Below are 22,639 nucleotides of genomic sequence, written 5' to 3'. Positions count from 1 at the left end.
AATACTTTTGTTATTACCAGACAATTTACTCTGTCCTGACCAAAATTTACCAAAGGTCGAAATTACTTCACATTAATTAATTAATTATTATTGACACGAAAAGTAATATTTATATATTGATATCGGAGAAGCTGCTTTGCTTGATCAATGAAATCTCTTCCAACTTGTCTGCAAACTCCTTTGTACTGCAAGCCTTCTTTAGGAACACATGTCGAAGAAGGTAGTGTGCGTCTGGTCTTCGTTTGTCATCCAAGTTCAAACACAAACTGACAAAGTCAATAAAGTCTGGTGACCATCGAGATGGCTCCCTAAAGTCTGGTACTCCCTCCAATGTCAAAAGGAATAGTGCCTATGCGAGTGAGTGTTGGTTGCCAAGTTAGTAATTTGTGTCGTTGCAACTTTGTATCAAACATACTCTAACAGGAGGATACCTGGCATAGGGTGGCTCACCCTCAGAGAGCTCTCTGGCCAAGATGCCCAAGCTCCAAATGTCAATCTTGTGATTGTACTGATTGCCTCGAATCAGCTCTGGTGCCATCCAATATGGCGTGCCAACAACACTGTTGCGCTGCAGCTTAGATCGTGTCAGGTTGGCCACGAATCCAAAGTCGGCAATCTTGACACTGCCGTCCTTGCCAATGAGCACGTTGTCCGACTTGATGTCGCGATGAATACGATGACCTTTGTGAATGTAGTCGATGCCCAACAACACCTGGAGACAGATGTATGCGATGTGTGGCTCGCTGAACCCAGTCTCCTTGGTCGTTCCAATCATGTCGGTCAACGATCCAAACGACATGTACTCCATGATGAGCTAATTGTTTGTTGTTAGGTGTTCATTAGTAATTGCTTAGATTGATTGATTGATGGATGGCCAAACATACCCAAAGATGGTTCATGACTAAATGAGAGTTGATGTATCTGATGAGGTTCTTGTGTGTACAGTTCTTCATGGTGCAAATCTCGTTGATGACGTTCTTGAGGTTCCTGTTGTCGACCTTCATCTTTTTGATGGCCACCTTCTCGTTGGTGTGAACATTGATGGCGCTGTAGACATTGCCAGTGGAGCCTCCTCCAATCTTTACAATGTCCTTGTATATATCTTGTGGATTCTCTGGGCTGACCAGATCCTTAAGAGTGAACGATGGCTCCTCGAGTGCCAGCAGTTGGCTGTCCTCACCCAACGTTGGAGAGATGGGTCTGGACGGCACATTGTTGTTATTGTTGTTGCTCAGTGATTCATGATTGGATGTGGTGGCAGATCTACTGAGTGAGTGGTTTCTGTTTGATAGATTGAGTTAGTGAGTAAGTTAGTGATCGATCGATTGATGGGTTGGCCATCATCACATACCTTTCGCTATATACATGGTGGAACTCCAACACGTCTAGTACGTCGTCGGTGTGTTGAGTGATCTCACCATCCTGGAAGCCAGACTGTGCCAGTAGTGTCTTCCATTGATCGGGTATACCTTGTAGGGCCAGGCCAACGTGTATCTCGTGCTTCACATTGAATGGTGCTCCAACGTTGGGCGAGCTGCAGCCAGTGTCCGAGGCCATCTTGAGACACTTCTTGTGTGATTTATATTTACAGCCAACACATTCGAGTGCCTCGCGCGCAACTACGCCGCGAACGCCCCATATGTACTGATTGCAATAGTTGCACTCAGAGATGTTCTTGAAGTTCTTGAGCACAAATGAGTGTGAGCCTTTGAATCCGTCCGACTTGTACGTCAGGTCGGTGATGGCGCGCACCTGATCCATCAGCTTCTCCAACAAGTCGTCCTTCAAGAACGACTTCCTTGCCATTGACCTAGTGAAATCGCATACCTCGCTCTTGCCCAGGCCCCATCCCTGGAGGTTATATACTGGAAGCATGTTAGCGAACTCTGGATGAATGATTGAATGAACGGAGATGTACATACCAAAGGAGATGAGAAGAGTGCTGACCAACTCAGAGTCTATATCGACATGGTCGGTGTAGCCAAACTGCTCGTGCTTCATGACCAGCTCATCCCAGTAGAGCTCCTCCCAGAAGGAGAGATCCTTCCAGGTCAGGTGATCCTTGATGAACTCTTGGATGAACTCGCAAGTGCCATTGACCTTCTTCCTGTTGAGTATCCTCGAGCAGTCCATAATCAGCCTGCAACTAAAGTAGTCCTTGGCATGCGCCTCATACAGGTTCTGTAGTATCGTGTTGAACAGATATAATGCCACTTCGAATGAGTTGTCATTCATTGGAAGGTTCATTTGCTGTGAGGTTAACGATGTTAGATTGATTGAGTTGAGTTGATTGAGTGTGATTGGACACATACGTTGGCCTTGGTCTCTTCGTCGAGAGCAATGCAAATGCTTCGACGAGAGTAGTTGTTCAAGAAGAGACTGCTCATCTTGTAGATGTCGGTCATCTCGACGTGATTGCTCGAGGAGATGAGGGCAGAGACGATCTTTCTGCCAAAGTCGAGGAGGTCGCGATCCAAGTCGGGCTCAACATTGCCAGGTGGATTGGCTTGTTGGCTACTGTTATGGTGTTGGTTGTGATTGTAGTTGTTGTTGTTGTTGCTACCATAGCCAGTTGATGATGACGAAGATGATGATCCAAAGAATGATGGAGAGGTCGCATTGGAATGTGGCGTGGACGAGCTGAGCTTGAAGTTGAGCAGCATGGGAGTGGTGGTCGGGCTGGTGAAGTGGAACTGACTGTGCGCCTGAGTGACGTTGGTGTGCGATGCCGACTTGCGGAGAGATGGCAGGTTGGAGTTTGTGCGAGACATTGGGTTCTTGGAGATGGACAGACTCGAGTTGGACTTGGGCGGGTCGGAAATCTGATTGGCGTACTTCATGCGCAGTGTAAGTAGCTCGGTCTCTGCGTTCAGCAGCTCGTTCTCCAGACGTGAGTTCTTCTTGATGTTGTCCGACAGCTGCTCGTTCATTATTGTGATCTGTGAGCTCAGGTTGGTGTTGCCCGCCTGCAGCTGTTGTATCTGTTGTATCTGACGAGTGAATGCCTGTGTCGACACAGGTATTGCTCCATTGGGGTCGGTTGGGATCTCAATGTACTTGGATATGTCAAGCTATGGAGCGGGAGGGAGGGTGGGAGGGGAGGTCAATATCCATGGCGTGCGCACGACAAACACTCTTTTACTCAGACTACACATACAGGTATGTCGCTCAGCCTCTTGCTCTTCTGTCGTTCAATCTCCAGCTCCTTCTGAAGTGATTCAATCTTCTCCTTCTGCACCTGTATAGTCTTGTCCTGTCTTGATATCCTGTCCTTCAAGTGCAGCAGCTCTGAATGTGGCCGCGTTAGTCCATGACCACTCAATCAATCTAGCAAGCTATCTTACATACCCTTGACAAATGACTTGTACGAAATGCTGTTTCCAAACATCATTGGTTGACTCTTGTTGTTGATTGAGTCACTGCCACTGCTTGTGCTACCATCCTCCGAGTCAGAGTCTGACGAGTCAGATGATGAGTCTGATGATGAGTCCGATGAGGCAGACGAGTCCGATGATGAGTTGTCGAGATCATCGTTCTTAGTCTTCTTTGTTGTTGTCTTCTTTGATGTCTTCTTCTTACTATCCTCACCCTTCTTCTTATTGTTGCTGCCGCCGCTGCTGATGCCAAGTGTACTGCCCGTTCGTGACTTGCCAGGTAGTGATGATGCGTTGTTGGCCAGTGAAGCATGTAACATCACAGGAGTTGACTGTGCCGATGTTGTTGTTGAGGCAGGTGCGGACAATGCCGTCGGCGGCGACAACTGCAACTGTATCGCATTACTATGACCATGAGATGGTTGTGGCGGTGATGAAAGAAATGACCCATTCGACTTGACCTTGATCGCAGATATCTTGGACAACTCAAAGAGATTGATCACCAACTAAACATACATGTTGTTAGAGACACTCGTTGTTCATCCAGTCATTGCAGCAATATACATACCTGTCTACGACATTGCTCAGGCTCACAGAGGAACTGTGAACTCAGAAAGATGTACTTGGAGTGCACGCCAAGGTACCAGCATGCTCTGAGGTAGTTGCGAACGTTCTCAATCTTTTGTAGATGTGATGGACTAAGATGTATTCTCTGAATAGTACCGAGTCGTATACTATTGATGAGGTTACACAGCACTGTGCCGGTCTGTAACGACTCGAGCAAGTCAATCTCTAGGAAGTCATTGGACAATGTTGGGCATTTCTGTCAAGTCAATCAAGAAGTCAGAAGTCAGTTCAATCGTTCAATCAATGATTCAATCAATCAATCATTCAATGCTTACATGCTGTATCCATCGCTTGATCTGTAACTCATCGACTGCAGTAGGGATGAAGAGATGGTGAGGTGCACCTGTTATAGATGATGATGTTGTTGTCGCGACAGTTGATGTTTGGGATGGTGATGGTGTTGAAGCAGAAAGGTGTTGTTCAGTAGCATTGCTCATGAAAGGCCAGACGTCTATCGTTCGTAGTGCGATGCTACCTAGGTAACCTGTTTGTTGTTAAACAGCTAAACAGTCAGTCAGACTCTAGACAATTGTTATATATTGTAGAAGTAGTTGCAGATGTAGTAGTAGTAGTAATACTTGTGTATAATGTCAATAACTATGATGAAAGTGTGATTGAATGAATGAAACAACCATTTTGTTGCATTTGATGATGGGGTGGGTGCAACTTGAGGGAGAGACTTGTGATCAAAACAATATTTGGCGAGTGATTGGGGAGGGACAAACCAGGACAAAAAGACGATGATTGGTCCACCGTCGTCGGGTAATGGGGTGGGGACTTTAATTTGTGTATTGATCATGATGTCTGTCCACGTGGACATACTTAATGAGTAAGAATCAAACAGAAGTAGTAAAGTTAAAGTAGTTATTTGATTAGAGTTCAAATTGATTGAATTTATTTAGGGTATACAGTATTACTAGTTGGTGAAAGAGGGTAGAGGTAGGTAGGGTAGGAGTATGATACGCTTGTTGAAGTGGAAAAGAAGAAGTAGAGTTGATAGGATAGGTAAAGATCTATTGGGATCAATACATTGTCCAACCATGATGTAATAATTTGAGTGATTGATTGAGTGATGTGATTGATTGATTGATAGTGTAATAATAATATATAAATAATAATATGATGATGGGAGAGTATTGGTTGATTTAGCCAACTCTTGGGATGCACACCTTGACCTTGACGAAGAGGAGAACGAGGAAACCAAGGATGAGGAAGATGAGGATGTTGTGTGCGTGGTAGGATGAGGCGTATGGCCACTGCTTCTCGGACTGACGCAGAGCCATTGGGATGAATGACCACAGATGCCAGCAGGTCGAGAAGGCAAAGCCAGCAACGACCACCAACAGCCACATCTCGTCCTGGAAACAGTTGAAACGGAGCATGGTCAGCAGGATGGCGACAATGTTGGCGCCAAACAGCAACAGGTTGGCAAGGAACAGACGGGAGTTCTTGATGGTGTCTGACTCCTTGTTGGAGGTACGGAAGGACTGCTCGGCCTTCTTGGGTCCGCGGGCCTCCTCCTGCTCGGTGACGTTGGCCGACTTGGCCTGACGGAATGACTCTACGATCACTGGACGCTTGACAAAGTCACGTCTCCAGTTCCAGAGGGCAAGCTTGTGACGGCTAATGCGGCGAGACTTGATCAGACGGACGATCGACGCTGAGCCGGCCTTCCAAGCGGCAACGTATGTTCCGGCAAAGGCAAAGAAGGTCTGCTCGGCTCTCCAGAGATCAGTGGCTTCGACCCACAAAGATGGGCCACTCTTGCCGGCTTCATATGGACGACGTGCGCGGAGAATCATGTACTGGATGACCTTTGGCAACACCATGACTGGGATCATACCGACGAGAATGAAGATGACTGGATCAGTGACGACGATTGGAACAGTCCACAGACACATGACCAATGGCGAGAGACCGTAGAAGAAGGCAGTTGGCGAGAGGAATGGGTAGATACATGAGTCAAGGTTGTAGAGCATCTTTCTCCAGCCCAGCTTCTTCTTGATCAGGCCCCATGGTGTAAGCGAGAAGATCTCGACGGCACCCTGAGCCCAACGCTTACGTTGCTCTAGCGTCTCCTTGATATCAACTGGGGCGGTACCGACGACGAGCACCTCATTGTGGTACCAGGACTTGTAGCCCGAGGCCTGCAGCTTCATACCGGTGTACATATCCTCTGTCACAGAGTTGTACATAATGCCACCAATGTCGTAGAGGGGTTGACGTCTGAACACGGCGTTGGTACCGACGAATGGGCAGGCACCGTTGGATGAACGACCTTCCATGACAGGGCCGTAGAACTCCATGTTACGATGACCCAATGGATCGTCGACTGGGTAGATGTTGCTGAAGAACTGTGGAGTCTGGACAAAGGCGAGCTCATGTCCGTCGTCACTGTAGAAGTATGGCATCACACGCTTGAGGAAGTCTGGGTGTGGCTGCTGATCGGCATCGAGGAGTCCCATGTACTCGAAGTCGGCCTTGGTCGACTCGTTGAAGATGGCGTTGTTGATGTTACCGGCCTTGTTGTGTGGAATGGGAGGCTTACGGCGACGGAGGTATGTGCAACGTGGGCTGATGACACTGCCGCTCGACTCAAAGTCGACACGCACGTTACCGGTGGACACGTCGTCGAATGGCACCTCCTGACGACCGAGCATCAGAACATGGTACTGGGCCATGGCGAGGGCCTCAGTGTTGAGGAAACGCAGACGGAAGGCACGGTTCTGCTCGGCAATGAAGTTGCGCACGTAGTCCTTCTTGATGAGGACCGAGCGAACGAGTGGGCGGTAGAAGGCGGATCCGTGCCACAAGGACTGGAGGGACTCGCTGGAGAACTGGTAGATCTTCTCACGCTCCTGCATCGAGAAACTGCGGTATGGCGAGAAGTTGTCCTCACGCAACCTGGCTATCAGGGTCTTCTCCTCGTCGTCGGCCTCGCGGGGCTCCTCCTGGTTGATACCGAACCATGAGTTGAGCAAGAAGAACTCGATGAACCATTGGACCTCAGCCTCGATCACGTCCTTGGTGGACTTCTCGATCTGGTCAGAGGTGTCTCCGAGGATTCCGTGTGGGTCCTGGCTGGCCTGCATGATTGGAGCCGAGATTGGGTGCACGGCGTAGATCGATCGCTTGAGCAGCTGGAACAAGAAGTTCTTCTCGACCGACTGCAAGTGTGCCCAGCCACGCGACTCACGGAAGTTGATCGAATCGTCCAACAACGAGACACCCAAGTTCTCTGATGGGTAGTCCATCGACATGGCAGTACGGAAGGTACGCGAGACGATTGAGGGTGGCTCCTTGTAGGTACAGATGAACATCATGATGTTGGGGAAACGCTTGCGACGGATGGCCAAGATCTGCTCGAGGTTGAGCACCAACAGGAATGTGCACGGGTTGGTGAAGTTGTTAAGATGGAGCGCGGTGGCCAAGAACGAGACGAACTCGACAATGTAGAACAGGCCAGAGAAGACCATCGTGTAGACGTCGTGCGTGTTCATGGTCCAGCCGGCACGGTAGGCAAAGTAGAACAAGTTCCATACGAGGAACACGGCCATGGTGGCCTGCAGGATCGAGTGCGAGAAGTATGGCTTGACCTCGAAGACAACATCCTTCTTGGACTCGCCAATGATGGTCTCGAGCGTCTCGAACGACTCGTCCTGGAGCATGCCTGGGGTCATCTTGCGCTTGAGCTGCCCCTGTGACTTCTTCTTGATGATGGCCTGCTCGCGAACCGTGGTCTTTTGCTGCTCCAGATGAATCTTGTACTGGCGCATCTTCTCCTCCATCTCGGCGGGCGACATGTCCGGGTCGATCAGAGTCTCCATGTGGGGCGCCGACAGATCCCTCAGGGTCTCGGTGGGTGGCGCCATGATCTTGCCGTCGATGATCTCCTCGCGGTCAATGCCCTCAGTGATGGGCAGACCCTCGGTGATGTTCTCCTCGTTCAGGTCCTCGTCGTGGAAGTCGTGCACGGTGTTTCTCTTTTTCAGCATGCCGCTGCTCTTGAGCTTGCGCTCCGACTCCTTGCGTCCGGCCTTCTTCTTTGCCATCTCGCGCTCCATGCCTGGCTTACTGTCCTTATTGTTCCACTTCCACTTTAGATTGCTTGACGACTGGCCCTGCTTGGCCTTGAGGTTTCGGCTTGAGGCCGATCGCTCGGACATGCCGCGCTCAGACAGTATATGGTTGCTGCTGTCCATCCTCATTGGAGGTGGATGTGGCGAAGTGGTGGAGCTGGTCGATGTAGTAGTGGTCGTTGTCGTTGTAGTACCACTACTACTCGAGGGGGTATTGATAGGAATATCCCCTTCACCTTGTCTACTATCCATTATTAATAATAATTATTTGTTTCTAAAATTGGAATATTATTATTTGTGTCAGATTATTATTATTTCTAGAATTCTGGAATTGTGATTAATTCAAACTTACTTTAAGATATTAATGGATATCTAGAATATATATATATATATATAATATATATTAAGTATACTTGGTTGTGATTGATTGATTATTGGATTATTATTCCTTAGGATATATAATTTGATATTACTGAGAGAGAGAGTAGTAGTAAAGAGAGGGATGAGCTAATGGTTAATACTTTTGTTTTTTTTTGATTGCTTTGGAATAGAGATAGCGCGCATAACAATGAATGGACAATGATGGAAAAGTATATATAATTGGATGCTACACCTACTAGAGTAGCAGTAGTGTTTGGGTAGGGTTTGATAAATTGGTGAACTGGTGATCGTTGGAATGGTATATATATGTGTGTGTATATATGTGTGAGTGTGTGATTGATGAGTGGTGGGTGAAGTGTGATTGTGATTGTGATTGTGTGTGAGTGTGTGAATGAGCGAGTTTGTGTATAATTATGTGATCGTGTGATTGGTTGGGTGTTGGTGGATGGCTGCAGTCAATCAATCAATCAGTCAGTGTGGGAATTAGTGATGACTTGATTAATGAGATGACGATCACTTGGATGTTGGATGTGATGGATTGTTGGATAAATGGATGATTGAATGAGGAATGAATGCCTGTTGTTTGGTCAACAACACCGATGTGTAGTGGAAGCGAGAGAGATTGATTGATCGATTTGATATTGGCAATGATGGGTTGTAGGATGGATGGATGGAAGGAAAGGGTGGACAATGAGGGTCAATCGATGGATATGAATATTACTTTTGGTCAGATAGTTTGGAGGTCTCTGTTGGTACTGGATATTGGCTGGAAGAATCGGAAAGGAAATAATAAAGTTGTCCTTTGGTTAATATTATATTATATTATTATATATTATAAATAAAATATTGATTGATTGATTGATTGATTTGATTGATTGAATGACTGGCGAAGTGATATTACTACAACAACAACAACAAGAAGGAAGGGAAGGTTGGAAAGAACAAGAAGGTATATATTTTCTAAACTGCCAAGAGGATAGGATAGGGAAGCAGCTTTTAACTGTGATTGGGGATTGAGGGAGTAACACCAGGTGATATAAATATATAGTTGTGTGTTCCTGTGCCTGTGGCTGGGCTGAGGAGAGGGTGGTGGGTGACGCCGGATGCAGTGGCGAGCAGTAGCAGTAGTAGAGACTTTTGTTTAAAGTGTCGTACAGCCCCCAACAACAACACCAAGATGTATAACAGACATGCACTTACACATACACATAGACACAGACACAAAGTAAGTAAGTAACACTTATTCATATCATTCATTCATACAAACACACACACACACACAATGTTCCATCTTTAACCTTCACACACTTAGTAAAGTATATAATGCCCACACATAGATAGAGAGTCATAAACACATATACACACTTACTTGACTGATTGATCGCCGTGTGTGTTGATGTTGAGTGGTAGGGCTGATGGTGGCCATCAGAGCAGTGGAACAATGACACTCACTGAATCAGTGCCATCAAGCACCATCTTAAACACTACACACTACTACTTGTGTGATTGATTGATTGATGGATGAGGGCGTGTGTGTGATTGATTGAAGAGACGCATGATGTGTTGATTGATCAATGAGTATATATTGTGTGTGTGTGTTTGATTGATTGATCGGTAGTGTGTGTGAATGTGGGGATGAGTGTGCTGAGAAGTGTTGTGATTGATCGAATGATTGTGTGTGTGTGAATATTATTAGATGGACCACAAATAAACACACACGATGGATGACATTAAAGTCGCCTGGAGACACGGTCACAGCGTTGAGCTAGGGTCAACTCATGTGTTTGGTGGCTGATGGGGCTGCCCTGATGGACCTGACAACAACGTTTCCTTTAAAGGGCATCATCAACCAAACAGCAGCTGCCTGCATCTCAACAGCAACTACAAACCATGAATTGGTGTTCCGTGATCCCATCATGTCATGACACACACACCCATCCAAGGAATCCGATGGGAATAATAAATAATAATTATTGGTTGATTGATTGGTTTGATTGATTGATTGATTAAGTAAGGCAAATATTGATCTGATGCGATGTGTGATCATATCTATTATTGGGTTGACTTTCAACGCCATGACAATCGTCTACGTCTCTACGACGACGACTATTTGAAGTCGTTTTAATTATGATTGTGATTGATGGATGGTTGTGTTGAGAACAATGACAAGAATGTCAATGGAATATTTGAATGCGTGTATGGATTTAAAGGGAAGGTGTATTTAAATGGACAAAGTCATTGGATGCGTGCGTCATGATTTATAATAATTACTAGATGTTGTTGGAATCGAGTGTATTTGTTTCAAAAATACACTCTACCTTACATATTATATGAATGATTGATTGGAATATTTTTGATTGATGGATTGGATTGAATTGATTGATTGATGGATGGATATTTGTTTACATACTTTTACTTTTGATTGAATGATAGTACTACTTCTGATGAGCTACAAGTAGTTGGGAACTATAAAAAATAATAATAATAATTAGTCAACAACAAAGTCAATGGTATGGCTGGAGTCTTCCAAGCAACACTACAATGACAAAAATGTGATTGATGAATGATGAATATCTATATTATTATTATTATTATTATTGTGGATTGATGGATATTTGATTGAATGATGATTCTGATCCGAATGACTGTAATTCTATGATAACAACATGTATCAATTCATACTGATCAGTAGTCAGATACGGCCTTTACAAGGATGTATTTATATATAATTCAAACAAGTTATTGACCTGTTCATCTGCGTAATACCCATACATGCATACAGTACTACAATTTAATGACGACAACAAATTGTGGATTGCTCCGCAAACACTTGGCTAGGGAGTAGCGTAGTAGTGTAGAGCAGGGAGTGACATCCATCCACTCGACAAAGGCAGTCAGTCAATCAATCAGACACAAGTGCGATTGATCAATCAAACAAATTATGGAAAAGTCAATATGGTCATCCATCAATCAATCACACAAGACCGATCACAATCACTCCGAGGTGTGCGTGGTTGTCGGTGGGTGGGGGTGTCATGGTGACAATGTTGGTGTGAGTGTTAGTGAGTGATGGTGATCAATGTTGATTGATGATGGACAACTCAACGTCAGTCAATCAAACAATCATCCAAATGAAGATTCGAATCTTGTTTCTGATTGTGTTGGTGTTTGGTGAATGTAGGGGATGGGGTGGAGCGAGGGTGACCGGCCGAGATGATAACTCAATCACCGATTGATTAACATTGGTCATTGTTGAGATTGTGGTTTGATTGAGTGATGGATGGAAGAGATGAGATAATTGATAATATTATGGGGGAGATCATAAACAAAGTGCAGATATTGAGAGAGTGTCGATTTACAATGTGATAAGTTTGAGTTTGTCACATGTGATTACAAATAAGATAATGTGTTAGGGTTGATCAAATATTTGTAGACTTAGGGTTGTCATTTTTGACGATGATTGGTTGGATTGATTTGGAATAATACCTACAATTAATTAATTCGTTTTGTATTTTTGATTGGATGATTGGATGATTGATTGGATAATTGGTTGTAATTATTGTTGTTGTTGTTGTTGTTGTTGGTGTTATATGTCTTGTCTTTGTTGTTGTTGCTGTTATTATTGTGTTGGATGGATGGATGGATGGTGGAAGTTGTTGGATGGATGATGGATTGATTGTTTGCTACTCTTTCCAGAATACACATGTGTAGACATTAAGAAACACTGTTCAAGTGAATAAGTAGTGAATACCTGACACACATAATCACACACACACCACCTCTAGGCCTCAACCATCAGAACAGACATTGGTGCAAAGGATGCTGATGGTGGCAAGCACCTACCTTTCCATATATATTGTGGTGACACATACTCTTCTTCTTTGATTTGATAGATTGGATGATTGATTGATTTGATTGATTGATTGCTGTGAGGGGTATGTGTGTGGGGAAGGCGCAGGGCTATCCAACCAACCAACCAAACGATCTGTTTAATCACTTAAATGACTGCATATACTCTCAAAGGGTATATGGCAATAATAATAATAACACTTTGAATTCCAGTCACACACCCTCCAACACACACTTAAGTCGAGGCCTCAGGGGTGCCATCACATGAGTTGATCATTGGAGTGATCAAAGTGTAGTGTGTATTTATGTGTGTGTTGTACATGTAGTATGTGTGGATAGTGTTGAGAACAATCACACAAACAACTTGATTATTACAACTACTCTATTGTCGCTGTCATCAATGAAACACTACCATTCAACTAAAATACACAGAGGGTCAGTCACACTCTGAATCTGTGACACTATACCTTGCACACATCATAAAATGGCTTCTTCTCAATCCACCTTGATGCTGTATTCAATCAATCGATATAATGTAACGGTAACTGACTAACTTTACGTGGTGGATACTCATACTTACTGTATTCATCATTGATGGTGGTCATCTAGGGGCTGGCCTATCTCGCTCACCCATTCATTGTATTGCCAGGGCCTACTTCTCCAGTTGCCTTTGCCAACACATTGAGCTAGTTCAATGAAGTGACCGATGCTACCCCCAAGAACACTGTGTGTTGTTTAATCCAAAGAGAGAATGGAGAATGAGTGAGAGCGAGAGTGAGAGAGATAGGTTAGTTGAGAGAGAACCGATAATGAGAATGAGGATGAGGATGATGAAGATGAGGATCGTGTTCAACGCATTCTAACTAACTAACTAACCAACTTAGTCACTGTCGACTGAGTTGTGTATGTTCATTGTTGGTGTTGCTGGTTCTGCTCAATCCAATCAGAGATTGCTCTTGCTTGCATCTGAACAGTGCCAGTGAATGCACCTGCAGCCCATTTGATGTATGATGGTCCCTTTGGATCGTTGATGACCTCTCTCCATGTCTTGCCATTGTACTTCTTCATGACAGATGGTACCAAATGATCAATGTCCAACTCTGCTGATTCTTCACCTTGTTGTTGTTGCTCCTTTGGCTGTGATGATGATGAAGTTGTTGATGAAGTTGATGATGCAGATACTATTGGTGTCTCCTTCTCCTCTTGACCTTGATAGGCGATAGTCTCTTGGATGGGTGAGGTGGACTCTCCAATGGGCGAGACCTCCTTCCATGGGTAACCAATGGCGGGGCCAGACTTGAGTGTCCAAAGCTTCTTTCTCTCCTTGGTCTTGGCATGCTCGTAGAACTTCTCCAGAGCATACCTCTGTTTCCACTCGCGAATAAAGTTGGGGTCCCACAGCGACGAGCCAATGCCAAGGTCCTTGCAGCAGCGGACCAACGCGTTGGACTTGGCTGCCTCGGTGGCCGTGGCAAAGGAGATGTAGCCCTGCTCTGAGTAGGGCTGCTCGCCAATCGACTCGGACACGTAGCGACCCAGACAGTAGAGTGCGTACGGTCTGATCAGTGAGCCATTCTCGACGATGGGTGGGCCGAAAGGCTTGAGGGCCCAACCACCTGGACCAAAGGCCTGGTTGAGGATGCGACGGTACTTGATCTCGGGCAGGTAGAGCAATCCATCGGGCTTGATCTCAATGTCGTCAGTGTTGAGGTCGGTCAACAGTATCTTGGCAATGTCCTCAGAGAATGGCTCCTTGGAGATGCCTGTGTACTTTTCCTCATGATAGAACTTGTCATCGTCAAACAACACCTTCTTATTGTTATGTAATCTTGTTGATTGTGTAGACGATGGGGATGTCTCTGTTGCAGAGTAATATCTAACATTTGGAGTCTTCTTTGACGATACACCAATCAATGACGATGAAGACATTGACACAACACCAAGTGTTGATTGTGATGTTCTATATCCAATCAACTGCTTTGTAATACCTGTTACGCTTGTTATTCTCTTCATTCTATTCTATCTGTATCTATCTTTGTAAAAATAGACTTGACTAAAGCGTGAAGTTGAAAGTTGTATCTGACAACAAAATGAGTTTGTTTGAAAGACAAGTCTGTTTTCCAATAAATGAACAGTTGACAACACGTAAACTTTTGGTCATTCACTTGAAGTCTTGATGATCATTCAATCAATTCTATCAATCATTAGAGCATAGCAACTCTCCAAATCATATGATTCAAATTTCACGTGGAATCCAATCAGATTCATTTTATTACCCAATGTAGTATGATGTACCCAAAGTAGTATTAATAGTGTAATGATCATACAAAGACAATTTAGGCCAACTCCAATATCAAGCATCGTGAACTCTCAATCTCTTTGTGTTCAACATGAACAACACCTTGTTGTGGATCGTCCACAACACAACCACAATCGCAACCCCAACAACCCACACTTTTGAACATCACCAAGTTACTTTCAATGTGAAGGTGAAGAAGGTTACTTAGTTCATCTTCCAACTTCAATAATCATTCATTCATTCAATCAAACACATAACACAATCAACCTATAAACAATGGCAGTTCTATCAAGAGACGAGATTCTAAAGGCAATAGAGAAAGGGTATGATATTGTTTGAAACAACATACATTCAAACAAGGTGTCCTCCTTGATCTTGGCATCTTGCCTTGTACCTGCAGCATTGATACTCACACACTCACTCTCCATCTCAATCATACTTAACATGTGCGAACCATATCAGAGATATAAAGATTACACCATATGATCCGAATGCAGTGGGATGTGCATCGATTGACTTATCACTATCCAATGAGTTCAGAGTGTTTCCAAAGGATTCAAAGACGATAAAGGTTACAGAATCCACAAACTACCAGGATCACACTACAAAGGTTGTATTGGCACCTGGTGAGACATTCATGTTGGAACCTGGAAGCACGTGTCTTGGTATCACTGAGGAGCGCGTGGAACTTTCACCAAGGTACTGTGGCCTACTGGAAGGACGATCAAGGTTTGCTCGCATGGGTCTCTTTGTCCATATATCCGCTGGATTCATGAATCCAGGTATCAAGAACAGGCAGGTCTTGGAGATATTCAATACAACCAATGTATGTTTAGTGATCATGATTGAGTCAGTGAATGAGAGATAGTAGTAAGGCTCATACTAATAAGTTGAATATTATGAATAGAATCGTTTGGAGCTGACACCTGGAACAAAGATATGCCAGTTTGTATTCTTGGAGTTAAAGGGAGAGTCATCATACTCTGGTAGATTCCAAGAGAACTCATTATAGTCATTATATTGGAACATTAAACATAATCCATTATCAATCAATTTAATCAATCAGCCAATCAAATCATATTGTTGGTCATGGAACACTTGTAGGACAGCATGGAGATGAATAAGTGATCCATGACCAATATATCTCAATGTCATTGATGGATGAGATGTATCCGTGTTGGATCGATAGATTAATAATTGGACCAATAATAATAATATTATTAATGTTTGTGGTGGACAACTAATAATTATTGGAGTGGGACCAGATATATCCGGTCTGGAAACATATAAATGGAAATGATGTTGTCAGATCTTGAATTTAAATTCCACTTGTTAAGTTCAAACAACAAGGACAACAAAGACTAAAGACCAGAGAACGGACAAATAAAGGAAGTCTCTCTAGCTTCAAAGAGTTGCCGAGGGTGTATGTGTGAGTTCATTTTATGTTGTTGATTTACTTTAGATACTTAGACGCGGTCCAATTGGACCCTGGGATCAGTGTGTGAGTTGGACATGTGAAGAGACAAAGTGAGCGGTGTGAATGTTGGTGAATGTTTGGTGAATGTTGGTGACACAACATGCACACACGAGCCATTTGTAAGTTACTGGTGTACACCAAACAACACCAATGGTCCAAACCAAGACTAGACTCCAACAAGTTGTTGTTGGCAGACAGGTCCAACAAAAGGGTGTTGGTTGGTCCAGAAGTAAATTGAAATTAATTCAGCAAAATTAAATTAGACCTCTTTTTGTGTGTTTCCAACTGACAAATATCATTTTATAAACATTCAGATAAAGGCTGGTTAACCCCTAATCACTCACACACACTCAATCACAATCACACACAACTCTTTATCTCTCTCTATTCTCTCTCTAGACACCACTAACACACACAACACACTTGTCTCGTTATATCATCTTCACCAAGCTAGCTTGATTCCTTCATTCCCTTCAACTCTAGCTTGAGTTGACCTTGCATCACTATTACTCAGTCTCATTCACTCACTCAGTTCTTTTTATTTAGTACAGTAATCATTTCAAATAATAGACTGTCTTAGCAAGAAAGAAAGTGCACTGCTCATTATCATATCTATTATTTGTAATAGAAGTGATCAATTCAATCAATCATTAAACACTGCCACTCACTCACCTTGCAACAGCAGTAACAACATCAGCACAGCATCAACAAACTCATTATTATATCGCCCGATAAAGTTACGCGCACGCGACTCTTCACGCGAACCAACCAATCATTCAATCAGCCAGCCAGTCAGCAACCAACAGACACCCTATCCTACCCATACCCTACCCTGCCCTGCCCTTCCCTACCCGCGGAGCATACACACACATAATCATACACATACATACGAGATGTCAAAGAAGAGAACTATAGACTCACTACAAGACGACTCCACCTCCTTCCTCGAGGTGAAGACGGAGGGTGTTGAGGACATCTCCGCCGATGGGTTCACCACCAATGATGACCTAATGTCACTGATGACCTTCTTAGAGTATGTACACACCAGTAACAGTAACATTACATAATGATGATGATTGAATGATGATTGATGATCATCAGTTGCGCATAACAACAACAACAACAAGTGTTGATAATATATACTATTAGCTATGAGAATGAATATCAATGATACGCCTACACCTGCTGGCAACAACAAGTATATTTACATCTTTCCACCCAATCACAATCACAATCACGATCATCATAATAGTAATGGATCACAAGCAAGCTTCATGGTCAAGGCAGAGCCAGGACAACAACATTCCGCTTATGCTCCACTTCATCAGATGCCAAACTATCAGCAGCAACAGCCACAGCAGCAGCAACAACAACAACAGCAACAGAATCTACAGTTACAGCAACAGTATGCGAATGGACAACAGCAGCTGTTGGCATCGCCTGTTCCCCAACAGTACTACACCAATGGCGCAAACACTGTGGACGACGCACACACCCTGCATCAACAACAGCTGATGCTCCAGCAGCAACAACAGCAACAACAACAGAATGCTGTGCCACAAGTGCTCTCTCCTCCAGCCTACATTCAGCAGATTGATATCCAACAGCAGCAGCAGCAACAGCAACAGCAACAACACATGATGATCCAACAGCAACAGCAGCAACAACAACAGCAACAGCAGCAGCAGCAACAACAACAACAGTATCAACAACAAGTTATGCACTCTCCGCCAATGCAACCAATGCAATCTCCCCCGGTTCAAACTAATCCAGCACCATTGCCCATCCCTCAACAGCAGTCCCCAACCCAAAGTCCCGCACCGCAAGCAGTGGTGTCTGTTGTTCAGCAACAGCAACAGCAACAGCCACAACAACAACAACAACCACAGCAACAACAACAGACTCAACAACAACAACAACCACAACCAGTACAGCCACAACAACAACAGCCTCAGATACCGCTGCCTCCACATCTACTAGCGGTGCCCTTTGGACCTCAGCCACCMCAGCCACATCAACAGATCATCAATGAATGTCTGAAGCTGCATCTGGCCCAGAAGGACCAGCTGGAAAAGATGAAGATTGTTCAGAAGCAGGTGCTGGCGCATCCACAGAAGGAGACATTCCAGATGCTGGACAACGAGCAGAACACCCTAAAGAAACAGATTGACGCCGAGCTGACGTCGCTGCAGCAGATCGATCAGACCTTTGTGCTGTCGCCGCACGAGATACGCAATGTTGTGCTGCTGCTACACGAGCTCACCATCCAGTCGATCCAGTTGGAGCTGTACCACGAGGAGCTGCAACTGCTGGTGCGTCCCCAGACGCCGCCACCCACGATCGCCGCGCTCGTCGTCATTGAGCAGCCATTCCCTATGGTCATCACCAAGTGCAAGCCGCTGGAAGACGACCCGGTCGTCGTACAGCTGCTGAGCGGCACGCGCACCGAGCTGCAACTGATTGGCAAGGTCAAGGCCACGATGATTGTTGAGAACCAGCAAAACTCCAAGACTAGCTCGACGCCAAAGACCATCGAGACGGAAGTCGTAAGCATGGACGAGACACAGCGATTGGCCAAGTATCACCTCAAGTTCCTGAACGGCACGAGAAAGAACCCTGTCACGCTCAAGTTTGGCATGCAGGTGCAGGTCGTTGGCGGCACACCCGTCAACATCGAGTCGCCGCCCACCAGCCCGTTCATTGTCATCACCAACGAGTGCCAGTACGAAGAGAGTGACGGCACGCTGCTAAAGAAGGACAGCTTTGGTAATAATGCCGAGATCGCCTGGGCGTCCTACGCCAACAAGTTGCAGAGACACTTCCTGCGCGCCACCCGCCAGGATTCGATCAAGCCCACGCGATACCTGGCACGCCACGAGCTGATGTACCTGCATCAACAGTTCTTTGGCGGCCGTCCCGCCATCACACAGTCGCTATTTGACACGTTCTGGACCTGGTTCGGCAAGGGCCTCCAAAAGCTGCGATACCAACGCCACATCTGCTCCATGTGGCAGTCGGGTCTGATCTACGGCTTCATCTCGCGACAGAGCGTGGAGGAGGCTTTGCGCAACGAGGAGAACGGCACCTTCCTGATCCGTTTCAGTGAACGACACGCAGGCCACTTTGCCATTGGATACAAGGTGGACGACCCTGATATTGAGAAGAGGATCAGACATTATCTGGTGAAGGCCGATGACACTGCCGGCGCAAAGAAGACACTGCCAGACTTCTTGGCAGAGTGTCCTCAATTCACAAAGATTCTGCAGTTGACCATTGATCCAATGTCAGGTGAACCAAGACTAAGGAACTTCCCAAAGGATGTAGTGTTGGAACCATACTACTCTAAGCGTGAAGCATTACCAGCAACAAATGGATACGACTCATTACCAGTACTCAATTAGATATTTAAATCAATCCAAGCAATCCAATCAATCGATCAATCGATTATTTATTATATATTACTATCTTTACCGCCAAACCAACACAATAGCCGAATGTGGTTCCGAAACACAAAACATAGCACTCCTTATCACTTTATCCTCCAAAGTTATAATAATCATCTACAATCAACAACAATAATACCATGTATGTATATAAATAAACGTAACTTCCTCTCTTAGTAGTAGTATCGACCAGTCATTGAATGTGCACCACGACCAAAGATGTGGAACCACCGGTGTTCACAACTTCCAGGTTGCCAATCCCTATTCAAAAAGATACAAATAATATTTATATATTTATTCAAAAGTAAAGTCGAGTAAGTAGGAATTAAACAATCATGATGTTCAATGTTGCCGCAATATCGTTCAAAGTTGGCTGTCGATGTAGGACCGTATGGACGAGGGGTAGAAGTTGCTTCGTTTGTCGATGCACAACACTGGCAGCTGCGATATTCGTGAATCAGTGAAGATATCATTTGAGATTGTATCTCGATTGGTGATGAAGCAGTGAATATAGGTGTCATTCTTGCACAGTACCGCTGTCTTTGCCGCAGTGCAAGCTGTGATATTGTCGTTGACCTCGGCTAGGTGAAGAGAAGCGTTTGCTATTGTGTGTTTGCCATCACATAGGAAGTAGATCATGTAGTTGTTCGGCATTTTGAAATGTTGGACCCAGTCAAATGGTGCACCCGCAGCATTACGATAGACACTTTCAGTCGATTCGTACTTCTTCGGGTATTGCTGCTTGAACTTGGAAAATGATGGCAGAGCTTGTGATGATTGTGAGAGTTAGGCAACAAATTATATGAATGGGTAGCCAGATCATTCTTACCATTGGTACCAATCAGGAAGGTTGCTTCTTGATTGACCATCTTGGTGTGTGAGGCATCACCAAAGTACTCCAGGAGCGAGAGAGACGTCTTTCCAAGAATGGAAAACGACGATCTTCGTGCCAAAAGGTAACGACAGCAGAATTCTTCCCATGAGTTAGGATCGTCGCACACAATGAGGTGATCAACCATGAGCTTGACGGGCACTAGCAAGGCGTTCGAGTCACTGTACTTGCGAAGTAGAATGAGTGGAAGGGTGACAACACGATGCCCATTTGGCATGACGCGGGAGCAGATCGTTCCTTTGCTCTCCAGTGACTCCAGTGATTCCTCTGACACCAGGTGTGGCGTTCTCCAATCTTGCTTTGTTGTCTGTTTGGCCGTCAGAGACATCGACACGAGCTTCGCCATCGTGTCAGCGGGAAGCAAAGATTCCAGCCCAGGGGTTGGTACTAAAGACAGAAGCCCAACGAGCGTGCTGTCCCGATTGGCTGGGTCGGAGCGGTACGCCTCTATGAACTTGAATAATGGTCGTGCCCATCCACCAATAAAGGCGAGAACCTTCCGGAGCTTGGCATCTTGGATGTCCGTGAGATGAACGACTCCAAGATATTGATGGTTGATCCAAAGTGTATCATCGAAGAGGAGAAGTCCAATGGGGTTCCGTTTGTATGGGTGGGCTGAGTCGACATGTATGATATCTTTGAGGGGTGTGATGATGGTGCCAACCATGGTGACATGGAAAAAAGCGCTGTTGGAGTTGGAGGTGAGAAGAGGGACTATCGCCAAGATGACCTCCTTCAAGAAGGATCGATTGATTCGGTTGGACTCTTGATCTTTGAGTTGTCCATAGTGTCGTTGATGTTGGTTGAAGTAGCCATCAATCTGTTGTTTGTACCTCTCCTCAAGGATGCTCTCTTTGAGCAAAAGCAATGAGAACTCGTCAATACCAATATTGAAAAAGATCCGTTTGTCTTTGGCCAGAGCCTGGAACTGATGACTATGTCGGATATAAAGCTCAATGATGTTGAAGCAGACCGCAACACTGATGTTAGCGAATGATCCTACACCATAATGACTCTCAAACTGGTGAACAAAGATGTCATAGGTGGTATGTGGATCGAAGAAGCGAAATAGAATACGGCTGGCCAACGCGTGGACACCTCCATGCATTGCATCTTTCAGGGTGGTTCGTGTTCCATTGCCAAAGGTGATGTTGATCTGCACGACATAGTACTCTTGGAGAATATCATGATTAGCAAGAACGATTGATGTTTCCTCGAGCAGTCTTGTTTTGCCGATTCCAGGTGCACTGGCGATAACTGTCAGCGGATGATCTGTTCGGTCCTGACTGTCACGCTTGTCAAGACGCCTCGAGACAAGATAGATGAAATTCTGGAGCTCTGTATCTCTTCCTCGAAATGGGAGATCTCGGTTGGCCATCTGAGGTGATTAAATTAGTTATTATTATCGATAATGGAGTGTTTGATAACTTATCATTGGGGCGGGACGGACTATAGGATATCTTTTAAAAAGCCACTCAGAAACAGAGTTCAATGTGAGCACTGAAGATGAAAGAATGTCAGATTCGATCGCTCACTCTCATTTGTACTTACCAGGATGGTCACCACCTCCAACAGCAACAGCTTGAATGTACATGTTAGTAATAAAGACGAAATGCTTTTCTCACCGTGGTACTTACGAGTTGGTTTGATTGCGAGAGCAGCGTGGATGTATTGCTCGATGGTCATTCCAATGAGTTCAAGTTGGAGAATGTTGCTGACATCATTGGGATAGTCGAGCAATCTCAATACCTTGGTAAGGAAGTCAAGAGCAATATAATAATGCGAACCACAAACGATCTTTTTAGCTTTCTCCAAGTCAGACATGTATTGATAAAGTGAAGATAATCGATAAGATTGAAGAGATAATAAGAGTAAAGAAGTGATACTGTTGTTGATAGTTGTGGGTAAATATGTACAAATAGATAAGAGAGTGTTAAAATGAAACTATTCAACAATAGAGTTCTTGAACAACAAATACTTAAAAAATAACAATTAATAATGTGCTGTAAGAGTAGTAATGAATGAAGGTGCTCTCCCAGTGGAATATGTCACTATGAGAAAACATGTTGACTTCACCTCCAAGTTGATTGAAAGAGTATATGTTGGAACCCCTACCTTAACATTGTTGGTGGATGAAACATTCGACATCCCTAGATACCAGGCCATCAACAAATCAAATAATTCATCCCCCTAATGTTAACACTCAAAAGTTAACCAT

At 44.7% G+C, this 22,639-nt stretch overlaps 7 protein-coding genes across 7 annotated transcripts; 3 read left to right on the top strand and 4 right to left on the bottom strand.

The window, feature by feature from the left end:
* Nucleotides 1-109: 109 nt before the first annotated feature.
* SAMD00019534_068200 (hypothetical protein) lies at nucleotides 110-4,438 on the bottom strand (the record flags this gene model as incomplete). The annotated part of the gene is made up of 9 exons (XM_012897932.1): nucleotides 110-349; nucleotides 416-814; nucleotides 885-1,281; nucleotides 1,352-2,250; nucleotides 2,313-3,071; nucleotides 3,158-3,288; nucleotides 3,349-3,880; nucleotides 3,943-4,197; nucleotides 4,277-4,438. The coding sequence occupies 9 exons, from the start codon at nucleotides 4,436-4,438 to the stop codon at nucleotides 110-112; spliced, it is 3,774 nt and encodes a 1,257-aa protein (XP_012753386.1).
* A 708-nt stretch (nucleotides 4,439-5,146) lies between these two features.
* Nucleotides 5,147-8,329, bottom strand: SAMD00019534_068190 (hypothetical protein; the record flags this gene model as incomplete). The annotated part of the gene is made up of 1 exon (XM_012897931.1): nucleotides 5,147-8,329. A coding segment is annotated over one exon (3,183 nt), but the record flags the coding sequence as incomplete, so codon positions are not given.
* Nucleotides 8,330-13,222: 4,893 nt separating this feature from the next.
* SAMD00019534_068180 (hypothetical protein) lies at nucleotides 13,223-14,323 on the bottom strand (the record flags this gene model as incomplete). Its single annotated transcript, XM_012897930.1, has 1 exon — nucleotides 13,223-14,323. A coding segment is annotated over one exon (1,101 nt), but the record flags the coding sequence as incomplete, so codon positions are not given.
* A 562-nt stretch (nucleotides 14,324-14,885) lies between these two features.
* On the top strand, nucleotides 14,886-15,621 carry SAMD00019534_068170 (hypothetical protein; the record flags this gene model as incomplete). The annotated part of the gene is made up of 3 exons (XM_012897929.1): nucleotides 14,886-14,932; nucleotides 15,072-15,435; nucleotides 15,517-15,621. The coding sequence occupies 3 exons, from the start codon at nucleotides 14,886-14,888 to the stop codon at nucleotides 15,619-15,621; spliced, it is 516 nt and encodes a 171-aa protein (XP_012753383.1).
* Nucleotides 15,622-16,979: 1,358 nt separating this feature from the next.
* Nucleotides 16,980-18,066, top strand: SAMD00019534_068160 (hypothetical protein; the record flags this gene model as incomplete). Its single annotated transcript, XM_012897928.1, has 3 exons — nucleotides 16,980-17,119; nucleotides 17,339-17,920; nucleotides 17,988-18,066. 3 exons carry the CDS (start codon nucleotides 16,980-16,982, stop codon nucleotides 18,064-18,066), a joined length of 801 nt encoding a protein of 266 aa, XP_012753382.1.
* Nucleotides 18,067-18,161: 95 nt separating this feature from the next.
* SAMD00019534_068150 (hypothetical protein) lies at nucleotides 18,162-19,487 on the top strand (the record flags this gene model as incomplete). Its single annotated transcript, XM_012897927.1, has 1 exon — nucleotides 18,162-19,487. The coding sequence occupies one exon, from the start codon at nucleotides 18,162-18,164 to the stop codon at nucleotides 19,485-19,487; it is 1,326 nt and encodes a 441-aa protein (XP_012753381.1).
* Nucleotides 19,488-19,892: 405 nt separating this feature from the next.
* On the bottom strand, nucleotides 19,893-22,245 carry SAMD00019534_068140 (hypothetical protein; the record flags this gene model as incomplete). The annotated part of the gene is made up of 3 exons (XM_012897926.1): nucleotides 19,893-20,296; nucleotides 20,359-21,799; nucleotides 21,973-22,245. The coding sequence occupies 3 exons, from the start codon at nucleotides 22,243-22,245 to the stop codon at nucleotides 19,893-19,895; spliced, it is 2,118 nt and encodes a 705-aa protein (XP_012753380.1).
* Nucleotides 22,246-22,639: the final 394 nt, after the last annotated feature.

This window comes from Acytostelium subglobosum (genome assembly GCF_000787575.1).
Source record: "Acytostelium subglobosum LB1 DNA, scaffold: scaffold13, whole genome shotgun sequence".
Lineage (NCBI taxonomy): Eukaryota > Evosea > Eumycetozoa > Acytosteliales > Acytosteliaceae > Acytostelium > Acytostelium subglobosum.
The sequence above is the reverse complement of the archived record's forward strand: the minus strand, read 5'-3'. Positions and strand labels throughout refer to the sequence as shown.